At 39.3% G+C, this 12,389-nt stretch overlaps 1 protein-coding gene across 2 annotated transcripts in view; it reads left to right on the top strand.

Annotated features, from left to right (window-relative positions):
* The first annotated feature begins 378 nt into the window (after window positions 1-378).
* Window positions 379-12,389, top strand: part of F13A1 (coagulation factor XIII A chain) — a 192,715-nt gene continuing 180,704 nt past the window's right edge. Inside the window, exons 1-2 of one of the 2 annotated variants that reach the window (XM_072603741.1) lie at window positions 379-491; window positions 4,652-4,799. In XM_072603741.1, the coding sequence (XP_072459842.1) occupies window positions 4,670-4,799 (130 nt within the window). In that variant the 5' untranslated portion in view covers window positions 379-491; window positions 4,652-4,669. The remainder of the gene's footprint in view (window positions 492-4,651; window positions 4,800-12,389) is intronic. The other variant, XM_072603742.1, reaches the window with a different exon arrangement.

Below are 12,389 nucleotides of genomic sequence, written 5' to 3'. Positions count from 1 at the left end.
CAGGTTTTCAATCCTTCTCTCAAGCCATTAAAGTTAATTTTTAAATACTGCAGAGATACCACTGTGAAAAATAGATAGCCCAAGGGCTGAAGAGGAGCATGGGGAATGATATAGGGAGTAGAGCAAAGAGAAGTTGAATACAGAAATTAAGATGAACTTTTTGGAGGATCGACAGGAGAAGCTTTCTTCTGACATACGTCAGAAAGATGAAAGAAGGGAAGGGGAGAACCTCTTTGGAATAAGGAAGATAGAAGTGAATGAATGGGAGTGGACTGAAATCCTGGCTCCAGCTGTTAGGGAGGGAGGAAACCCAACCCTCTCAAGAGGGGGAGGGAGGAAAAGAAAAAGGAAGGGAGGGAAGTCTTTAAATTACTTAAGAGCCCCCAACTTCTGGTATTTTATTCCTTCCCTGACAGACTCTGTCCAGCTTGAGGAAGTCTCAAGGAGTCTCAGGAGAGAACAGCCAGCTCAGGGGACCCTCAAAACAACAGGTAAATGAACACACAACAGGAATTAAAGCAAATGTCTCTCATCCTGGAACCCTTAACTCTGACCAGCTTATACCCAGGTATGACCCATCCTCTCTGCCTGGGCTCCTGCGGTAGCTGGAGCCTAGCCTTCTCCCGGTTAAAGGGATCTGCTGCTGCTGCTGCTGCTTGCATGAGCGGGGAAGGGAACTCTTTAAAAAGCGGTCACTTTCTCTAATTCCTGTCTGCTTGTCCTTTCACCATCAGCTCTGACCTAGACCAGGGAAGGGCCACTTTCTATCAAGTTTGTAGAAAGGGATTCTTGAAGCTGGCCCTTGTCACTTTCTAAGAAGTTAACACGTTGGGGCTGTTTGGGGTTTACTCTGTGCGCCCCAAGGCACTGATGCAGGGCGAGGAACAAGGAAGAGCAAAGAGAAGACCGGGGGGGTGGGTTGAGGGGGGGAACGGGAGGGGAGGTGTAGGTGAGTGTGGCTGGTGGAGATTAGCAGGAAAGAGAAGACCTGACTGTGTGTGCCCTTCTAAGCAACTTCGATAAGATGAACTGGGTGCAGACTGGTTTCTCTGAATCCCTTTTCTATGTATGTTCAAGTTTTACCAGCAATACACTCCACTCTGCCCCGGCAGGGAAATCTCTTCTCCCCAGGTCTTGTACAGTACAGGGCTCTTGGAACTCCTGCAAACTGTCATTTTTTGGTCTTTCATCTTCAAGCTGATGGTCCTTCTTTCAAGTTCTTTCTTTTCTCTTTCGATTTTTTTTTATTGTGAACTTAATCCGCAACAAACACAAGCACTTTAATATGCATTCCCTCCTCCTTCCCATAGCTCCTTTTCCTGCTTCAAATCCATAGCCTCTGTCTCCGAGGTTTCCCAAGCAGTAGGAGAGAACCTAATGGTGCCCTAGTGAATCCTAGCCCACTCTCCCCATCTGTCTTCCAGATAGCAGACTTTCTCTCCTTTTTACCCCTCTTTCCTCTCCCTCTTAATACCTCCCTTTTGTCTTTCTTTTCCCAGTGGTCTGTCTCTTCCCCTCTCTTCTTTTCTCCCCTCAGCCATGCAGTACTCATTTGTGTATGTCTAGCTCAGTTTTATGTTTGGTATCCCCCAGGGTCATCCAGTAGACTTTAATAAATGCTTAAAAAAGAATAACATAATATACCTAGGCAAAAACAGGTTGTCCACTTCGGAGTGGTAACCTCGAGAAACTATACGTTTATTCTAATGATGTTATTTGAAATGTTTCTGGAATTTCTCCTTCAAAATTTCATTTAGATAGCACTTCATTCAGTACCCTCAATAATAAGAAATTACAGTGGTTTAATTAGTATACTGGTTTTCATGTGAGGCTTGAAGGCTTGTAGACCATCCCAGAAAATAATTCCAAAGGGAGTATTCCAAAAACGTTTTTGAGCAACAGTTTTGGAGTCAGAAGCCCTGGGAATGGATCTTCTTGCCACTTAACTAGTGTGTGTCATTTAACCTTTTAGAGTCTTTATCCTCATCAGAAAAAAAAAAAGACACTAGCTGCCCTGAGAGGCATTGGAATGGAGCACATGGAGATCTGAGCTTGAAGATAGGATGACCTGAGTTCAAATACTTTCTCTGACATACTAGCAGTATGACCTTAGTCAAGTCATTCAACTTCTCAGTGTCCTAGTCAACTCACTAATGTTATGAACTGAAGAATTGTTGCAAAATTCATTACCAATGAAATCACAGGATCTGACACCAGTTCTCTGCCTTCCTTGCCCCCCCAAAAGACCTCATTTTGCTTGACAATCAAATGATCAAATGAATTAACACAGGTAAATTGCTATATAAAAAGCTGGACACTAAGGGACAACTAAGTGGTGAAGTGGATAGATCACTGGACCTGGAATAAGGAAGACCTGAGTTCAAATCTGGCTTCAGAAACTTACTAGCTGTGTGACCCTGGGCAAGACACTTAATTGTGTAAAATGCCAAATGAGGTCATGAAGAGTTGGACAAAACTGAACACAATAGAAGGCAGCTTGCATCCCCAAATTTTTAATGGTACAAAAGGTGGTTATTTTATAAACCTATCCACTGTTTCATAGAATATTAAATATATATTTAAGTTCAAAATGAATAAAAATAAAAATTGCAAAAAAGAATAAGAAAAAATAAAAACCCTGAGATTGAATGCTGTGTAATTATAATGACCAAGCTTGATGCAGAAGAAGTCAATTGTTGACAAAATGAATCCTTGCTTTCTTTGAAGAGATTGGGGACCATGGATATAGAAAGTTGCATATGTTGTCAGATCAAATTGATATGTGGGTTAGTTTTTCTGAATTGTTGTTTTTTCCTCTTCTTTATTCTTTGTTTCATTCTTTAGCTGTCTGGGAAGGTGAGAGGGGAGGAATATATTCACAAGTGAAGGCGATATAGAAATAAGATGTACCAGTAAAAAAAAGGGTATTAAATCTAAAGGAATAATAGCAGGATTATATCTTCTCTGAGGACCATTCCTATCTGAGTTTCATCATGAAAGATGGAAAGGAGATGATTAACAATAGCTGATACTTAGTGTTGTTTTGTTGAGTCATTTCAGTGGAGTCCAACTCTTTGTGACCCCATTTGTCCTTTCTAATAGCAGAGATACTAGAGTGGTTTGCCATTTTCTTCTCCAGCTCATTTTACAGATGAGGAAACTGAAGCAAACAGGGTTAAGTGACTTGCCCAAGATCACACAACTAGTAAGTAGCTAAGGCCAGAATTGAGCTCAGAAGATGAATCTTTCTGACTCCAGACCCAGAACTTTATCTACTGTGAGACCTAACTGCCCTTGGTACTATACCAGGAAAGAAATAGATGAGGAAACTGAGTTAAAAGACTTGCCCAGGGTCAAAAAACCTAATAAGGGTCTGAAGTCAGATTTGAACTCAGGAAGATGAGTCTTCCTACCTTTAGGCCTGGCATTGCATCGACTTTTATCACCTAGCTGCTCACCTTCTATAGGCTCCCTGACAGCATTTTAAAGATATCTCCAGTAGCAGCCAGGATGATGGAGAAGATGTACACTTCATCCTTTTTCCACAAGGCTTTAATTTCTTTTGTTTGGTCTCAATATTTTAAAAATCATTTTCTGCCACATAACTTGGAGATCATCAGTATTTGTCATGGCAACGTGTATTAAAAACATTATTCTTAAATTTTAATAGATGAATGTTGTATGCAAGCAATTGTGTGCAAGCTAAGGTTTTGTCCGTGGTAATGCTCCAATTCCGATAGAGTTTATTGTTGTTGACTTTTTAAGGATATTTGAACTCTCTATTTGTAGCATGGGGATTTGACATTTTATGAAAAGTAATGCATTTCTGATCTATAATTCTAGTCACGAGGGCATCTTGTTAGATATTCTGTAGGTACTAAATCTTTGTGACCTAAAATGAAGCATTGCACAATTTTTGCAGTATCCTTACATCATCATCATCATAGCTGAAAGGTTTGCAAAGAACCATACAAATATTACCTCATTCAATACTCACAACAACCCTATGAGGAAGGAAGCATTATTCTCTTATCGAAGAGGAAACTGAACCTGAAAGTGATTAAGCAACTTGTCCAGGGTCATAGAACGATGAAGTATCTGAGGCCAGATTTGAACTCAGGTCTTCCTAACTCCAAGTCCAGTGATCTATCCTCTGTCCCACCTAATCTGTATTAACTAATGTCTGCAATCCTTAAAGACAACCCTTATGTATAATGCTTGTCATAATCCAGTCACATTCGATTATTGTTCTACTTTGTATATTTATGTATCCATATCACATATGTGAATGTATTTACATACACAAATAAAATCTCAAGAGAGGTAATGTCTTTGAGGAATGGAGAAAAAATAGCCCTAATTCATGAAATCTTTAGAATTTTTCATTTCCTCAAATAAAGGGTCCTTATGGAAATGTCTTCCCCTCCCCCCACTTTTCGTGTTTTGACAAGCACAAAATATCTTCTAAGCCCTTGGAGAGATGTATTCCATCGTTAAATTGATGCTTGTTGCTGTCTCCGTTTTTTATTTATGAGAAACTAAAAATGTGTATCTCAACTGCCATTCCACACTAATAAATCTCTCTCTATTTTTGAATCTCTCCAATATAACTCACTTCATGTATCTTTTTCTACCTCTTTTTCATATCAAGTTGCTGATAAAGCCGACAATGTCTGGAGGTACCGAGCCAGCCTTTTCCGGCAGGAGAGCTCTACCACCCAATAATTCCAATGGAGAAGAAGATAAGCTTCCCACCATGGAGATTGTGGGCCTTTTGCCTAAGGGAGTTCATCTACAAGGTACAGCATATGTCATAACACAGTCTGGCAGCTGCCTGACTCTGTGTCCCTTCTATCACAAAATACACAGCATTTGGGCTTACATGTTTGGTGGTGATTCTTCTTGCCAAATAGAACAAGGATGATCAACCCCTCTTTTACCAATCTACCAATGGGAAAAAAAACAAAACCTCTTTTCAAACCATCATGGTTGTTTTATTAGTCTGGTTTGTACCTCCTCCTTCCTTAGTTTGTTGTGAATTTCAGTGCTAGGAAAGGTGCCAGACCTTGACAGGGTTGGAATAGAAGCCCTTTATTTATTTCCAGAGCAAAAACAGCCTTAAAAAAAAGCAGTACAAGATGTTGTCCTCATCCTGAGGGAATGTTGGGGGAGGAACCTTAGGACTGGTCACCTTCAGGGTCATTGGCATTGATGGTTGGATGATTCAACAATTTGATCCTTGGGTGATTACTCTGGAAACTCCCCTCTCATGCCTCTGTATGCCACCTCGGTGCATCCTACATTCAGTGGCTAGTTCTCATTCTCCCTGGTGAAATTTGATCCTTCTTTTATGTTTTGCTGTTGAGTGTGGTTTGTGGTAGTTTTCACCAAGAAGTGAACATTCATCTTACTGTGGTAGATCAAGATATTTACCCAGGGGCTTTGTGGTACCTTCACCGCAATCAGAAAAACCTTAACTGTTTAAAGGCATTAGTTGGCTACAGCCCTCTTTGCAGGAAAAGGACAGAGGAGAGAGAGATAATAATTGACAAAAATATGTAGCACTTTAAAATTTTCAAAATACTTTGTGTACTTTAGGAGTGGAATTAGTGCTGGAATTGAGATCAGAAGATCTTGGATCTAATCCTGGCTCTGTCTGGCCAAGACACTTAACTTTACTGGGCCTCAGTTTGTTCACCTGTAAAATAATGAAGTTAAACTCTATGACCTCTGAAGACCCTTACTGTTTGAGCTTCACAAGATTCCTGTGACTTATGGTGGCATAACAGATAGAACCCTGGACTTCGTTCAGGAAGATCTAAGTTCAAATTCTGCCACAGACAGGTCCCAAGCAAGTCTCTTTCCCTCGTTTCCTCATCTGTAAGTTGAGAGTGGTTAGACTGGATGGTTTCCAAAATCTTTCAGCTCTGATCCTATGATCAGAGATACTTGTTGTAAATGCATTTAACACAGTTCCTGGCTTATAGTAAACTCTATACCTTTCCCCTTTTCCTCCTTTCCCCCATTTCACAAACTGAGGCTTAGACACATTAAGCCACTTGCCCATGGTCACCAAACAAGTATCATAGATTTTGTTGACTTCAGGACTGGTATTCTATTATGCCAGGTGTCTCTCTTATCATACAGACTAAGTCTTTGAGATAATTATTGTATCACAAGGGACAGCTTCTCAGGCCCCAAGGGAAGCCTCAACTGTGTTTTTAAATGACACCAGAGATATATAGGCTTTGGTATCCCTAGACAGCAACTCAGTGCTGAAACCAAAAAGACATCCAGTGCTGCAGCAGGCACCAACACTCTTCTTTAGGTGTTGTCAGAGTGGCAGAACAAAAGGCAGGGTGTCTCTCACATGGTTTTCTGATGATGGCTTGCAGAGTGTTAAGAGGCTTCCCTAACCCCAAATCTGTTTCCCTCAAAAGTCTGCATGTTTTAAATTCTATCTTTTCTCCTATTTAAGAGGATGATGTGTCTCTTTTCTTGCGAAAACTAATCCTTCTGCTTGTGCCATAGATAACATTCCTTCTCCACTAATTTTGGGTGTCCCTTAAAGCTCTATCCCGGGTCCTTGTTTCTCTCTATATGGAGATGGTGTGTTGGGTATGAGGTAGAGCATAAAGACTAGTTTGGCTGGACCAAAGAGTATGGGAAGGAGACTAATATAGAATAAGGCTATATATGAGTCAAGTTATGAAGGGGTATAAATGCCAAGGAAAGGAATTTACATTTGTTCCCAAAGCCAATGGTAAGCCATGAGAATTTTATTGAATAGGGGAATGACATTGCCAGACATGGACTTGAGGAAAGTCATCTTTGCAGTCATGCAGAGGATGAATTGAGATAGGGAGATCGAATTATAGGCTGTTATAATTGTTCAAATGAGGAGCTATTGACCTACGAAGGGAGTGGCTATATGTGTAAGGGAAAGGAATACATGCAAGAGATATTGTGTGATTGAAATGGCACAATTTGTCAGCTGATTGCCAAACTGGGGTGAGGGAAAGGGAAGGGTTGAGGATAATATTTAACATCCTAATTTATGTATCTTCTAACAGCCACTCCTTTTTATGATGCATTCTTCATATAGCTGTCAAATTATCTCCTTAAGGTATAGGATTAACTACAACGCTCTTCTATTCCAAAACCCTTCAGTAACTCTGCATGACCTCCTAGAAATACAAACTCTTTAGCATAGCATGGAAGGTAGGACACAGTTCTGCCTTCCAGTCAAACTGGACTATCTGTGGTGCCCTGAACCCATGACACCATCTCCTGCCCTTGTGCCTTTGCCATGATGTCTCCTATCCCGATAATCAAGAATCGAGTTCAAATCCTATCCCTGACACTTACTAGCCATATGACCTGAGCAAGCCACTTAGCCTTTCTTAGTCTCAGTTTCCTCAGCTGTGAAATGGAGATAATAATAGTACATGCCTTCCAGGGTTGATGTGAGGATCATATGAGAAAATATATGCGAAGCACTTTGCAAACCTTAAAAAACTATACAAGTGAGTGCTATTACTAAAAAGCAAAAAAGAATATGGAAACATAAATTGGAGAACCTCAGAAATTTGCTCCGTTCTTTCAGAATTTTGCCTGGCTCTGACAGTGCATTCGTGAAGAGGGAGTATTGTTGGCCACAAAACCCAAGAAATCAGTTGCCTAGAGCTCTTTCTCTAAGGCCAGCATATGTGACTTGACAGAAATGGGGGTGCCTTAAACTTGAAGTCTAAGATTGTGTCAACAGTTCCTGCCAATCCCCCTCCCCTCCAAACAATCAGTTAATTCAGGTGACTCAGTTTAAAAATCAAACAAACACAGAAGCCCAGGCAAATAAACAAGTCATAGGATTTTCAGCTGGTTGGGACTTCAGAGGTCATGTAGTCCAGATTAAATTTAAAGTCGTTTAAATTGATTGTTGTTTTGGTGCAACCAATGCTCAAATATAGCTCAAATGTTCCTCTGAGGGATACATTCCCCTGAGGGATAAATGGCCACTGGGCCAGCATCATCATGTCCTCTAGAAGGGATTCCTATTCAGATGCTGACTGGATCCAGATGACCTCAGAGGTCTCATCCATTTCCAAGAGTCTGTGATGGTAAATGTTAAAAGTATTGGAGATCTTTAAGAAGCACAGCAGGCAATCCAGATTGGCTGGGCCCTGAGAACTGCTGCATGCTAACTTTTGTGAATAAGAAGGGTAGAAGTAAACTAATAGGCCCCCAATATCCAGACTTCTGTTTTGTGGTTAAAAATAATCAGCACTGTGGGTTTCCTGGAACTAAACATGCCCAATTTTCTCTAAGTCATTTCCTGCTGGAAAGATGTAAAGCTCGCTCTTTTAGAGCTTAATACATTATTTCTGTAATTTGCTAATGTCCAACGAGAGGAAATATGCCTCCCTCCCCACTTGCAACTACTACCAGAGAGTACCATCAGTTCAGTTCAGTCATGTCTGACTCTTTGTGACCCCATTTGGGGTTTTCTTGGCAGAGATATGAATGGCTTGTCATTTCCTTCTTCAGCTCATTTTACAGATGAGTAAACTGAGGTAAAGAGGGTTAAATGACTTGCCCAGGGTCACACAGCTGGTAAGTGTCCAAGGATGGATTTTAACTCAGGTATTCCTGCCTCCAGGTCTGGTGCTCTATCTACTTCACTACCTACCTGCCCATCATTATTATGTTTCACAAATATTTGTAAATCCCCTGCTCTGTACGTTTTACTATCCTTGGGGGTGAAACTGATAAAAAAAGATAAAAATGATATGGTCTTTGCCTTCATGAAACTTATGTACGCAATTAAGCATAACACAAACAAAATAGAATCTGAGTGCATATCTAATGTACAAGCAACATAAGGTACCTTACATAAATTTCAAGAAAGAAGAGTGACTTAGGCACCAGGAAGAACAAAGACCTAAGTCAAAAACTCCCTCTCCTCCATTTTCTCTTGTAATACGCATTCCTTCCATCCTGTGACACTAGCTTCTTTGCATTTCTTCTGGCATGGTGCTCCATTTCCTGACTCCAGGAATTTTCACTGGCCATCCTTGGTACCTGATTTTCTCTCTCCTTCTTTATCTCCCTCTCCTGGTTTCTCTAATATCCTTGAAGTGTCAACTAAAATCCACTTTCTTCAAGGAACTAACCTATTCAGGTTTTCTCCCTATACTAGTGGCTTCCCTCTGACATTATATTCAATTTGTCTTGTACATATCTTGTTTGCATATAGCTTTTTGCATGTTGTCTAGCCATATTGTCTATGAGCAGCTTCAGAGGAGGGACTATTTGCTTTTACCTTCCTTTGTATCCCCAACATTGAGTACACTGCCTGGCACACCAAGGCAGCTCAAGCTCACAGCAGATAGAGTACTGGGCTTGGAGTCCCAAAGATCAGCATTCAGATTCAACTTCAGATATTTACTAGTTGTGCAACCCTAGGCAAGTCACTTGACAACTGTTTGCCTCAGTTTCCTCACCTGTAAAATAGAGATAATAATAGTACCTACTTTACAGGACTGTTGTGAGGATTAAATGAGATATTTGTAAAGCACTTAGTGCCTGGCACATAGTAGGTGCTAGATAAATGCTTGTCCCCTTCACCCAAGTAGGTATTTAATTAACACTTATTTACTTGACTTGACTAGGTCCTCTGACTCCAGAATCAATATAGGTTTGCTGAACCACACTTCAAGGTCATCAAATGAGTCTCAGGACCAGGATTCTCATGTCAGTCTTCCTGGTTTCGATTGCTGTTTTCCAGTTTAGAACTCTACTTCTGGTTAAATTTCTTGACTAAATACATTAGGCCTATAAGTCATGATGTTAGGAAGTACATAGTTAGGAATTATTTTGACAAAGAGATAGCACTATATGATGTCCTTCCATCTCAATAATGCAATTCACCACACCCCACCTTCCACTTTCCCAATATGATCAGAGTTAGAAAAAGAATTATAAAAATTCATAGCAAATTGGGTATTTTTTCATGTCAAACACTAACATTTAGCTGAACTACAATACAAACTCAGTCAGGGAACTTGGACTTTCGATAAACCACTTGCATTCACAAAGATACTTTTAGATGGGAACTTGTAAAAAATTGGCTTAGGGCCTTGTGACTGATTTAACATTACTTTATCAGCAATAAAAAATTGTTTTCTATGGTAGCTGTACTATTTAGCTTCAAACCGTGGTATAGTGAATACAAACAGAAAAGTACTTCTGTCTTCAGAGAACAAAATAAAATCTCATCAGTACTTGATATAGACATTCAATCTAAGATGAAATGACAAAGTTATCCAGATAATTTGTAATTATCTGAATTCTCAGTAATGTAAATGCTGATTATACCAAAGATCTAAGTCAACATTTGGCCCCGGTGGTGATATTGGGTCAGCAAAGGCTGTGCCAACAGAATAGATGATTTGGCAATTCCTACCAAGCCAGGGTTCAAGTACTGGCCCTGTGGTAGCAGACTCTATATCTTTTTCTAAAGTTAAGTAACTAAGTTTGGAAAGAATCATCTCTAAGTTGTCCACAAGGTGGTAGTTTTTTGGTGACAAGCCCCAGAGTAAATCAACACTTTCTTTATTGAGGACCTACTTTGTGTAAGACACTGCGCTGGTTAATCACTGTGGTATGAAAGAGCAGATGATGTTGGTCTGGAGCCAGAGGATTTGGGTTCAGATCCTGGCTTTGCCGTATGCTACCCGTATGACCCAGTGCAAGTCACTCATCTTCTCTAGGTTTCTAATCTAGAATATGAATATGCTTAGGGGAGGTAATCTCTAAGATTCCTTCTAGCTCTAAATCCATGATCCTCAGAAGCTTACAATCTACAAATTAATAATAGAAGACATATGAAGATGCTATATGCATCCAACAAAAGACCTGATAAATGAAAGTATGTATAGAATGGTTTTAAATATACATGTATATGTATGTATGCATGTATGTATACTATATGTGTACATACATATAAATATATTTACATATTAAATAATTATAATTAATTATATACATATAAATCTATTTATATACACACATATTTGTGTCTAATGGCAGTCATCTCTAGGGAGGGAAGGAAAAAAGGAAACAAAGAAAATTACGTGATAACATTATATATTTAAAATGAATAACAGATTTGCAGTTTCATGAACAATCATCTTATTTTTCTATTCTGCTATGTTATAGAAATGCTTGTTTTATTTCTTAAAGTTCAGAATAAAATAAATTAAATTAGAAAAAATTACAATCAACTCAAAAGAAAGTTTGGGGTCACTAGAGATATTCTCTTCTTCCTAATGCCTGCTTCCCAGCCATTTCCCAGAAAAACCAGCAAAATTTGAAAAACGTGCACAAAACATTAAATATTCACCATATGTTTTGTTCTGCTCATGTATTGGTCTCCATGGGCACTGTTGGGAACAATGGTGCTAAATAAGTAGGACCATAACCTTCATTTTCCCCTCTGATACATATGTCAATTCCTTCACTTGTAATTTTTAGACTAAATGTATGGCTTCAGTGGCTGCCTCTTCCCTTCTTTTTTTTCTACCCATCATATCCATTTGTCTTTTTCTTAAGTTCCATTACATTTTATAGTTGCTGCTATGCTATTTCAAGTAGTCACTGGACTTTTGGCGATACTTTCACACTTCCCAAGTACCTGAATCCTTGTCATACTCAAAATGTGTGTGTGTGTGTGTGTGTGTGTGTGTGTGTGTGTGTGTGTGTGTGTGTGTGTGTGTGTGTGTGTGTGTGTGTGTGTGTGTGGTGGGAGGCTGGGTATTTATTTCTTATTTCCCTTCCCCTATCTTTGAATGACACCATAGCTTCCTTCCTGAGTTGTTATGTGCTCCTAGAAAGGTTTACTTATTATGCTAATAAAGGGTGTCCCAAACATCTTAGTGCAGTTTTAAAGTACTAAATCTTACAACTGCATTAAAATCTTTGGGATACCCTGTATTTGTGAAATAATATGGTAATATTAATAAAATGGAATGAAGTATGAAAAGACCATTTGATATCACATCATATTTCTCCAATTCCTTGTTCAAAGTTAAAATTAAATTTTCTCAAAAGCATTGCCCCAAGAAAAGTCCTTCTTAAATCATCTCTAAGTAGTCAAGAACTAGAAACTTTAGTAAAGTCTTCTCTTTAGAGCTTTTGTCTTTGGTTTGATATACTCAAAATAATATTTTAATCATTCTCTTGCCTGGAAAGTGTTACAAGACAAGTTGGTGTAATGAACAAAGCCTTAGCCTTAACAGCTCGAAGGACCTGAACTCAAAGCCTGACTCTGACACTTACCATCTATTTACTAGTAGCTAGTTACTTAACTAAGTAACTTGCTTAGGTAACTT

Source organism: Notamacropus eugenii, chromosome 4 (assembly GCF_028372415.1).
Source record: "Notamacropus eugenii isolate mMacEug1 chromosome 4, mMacEug1.pri_v2, whole genome shotgun sequence".
NCBI lineage: Eukaryota > Metazoa > Chordata > Mammalia > Diprotodontia > Macropodidae > Notamacropus > Notamacropus eugenii.
This window is presented reverse-complemented; position numbering and strand designations above follow the sequence as displayed.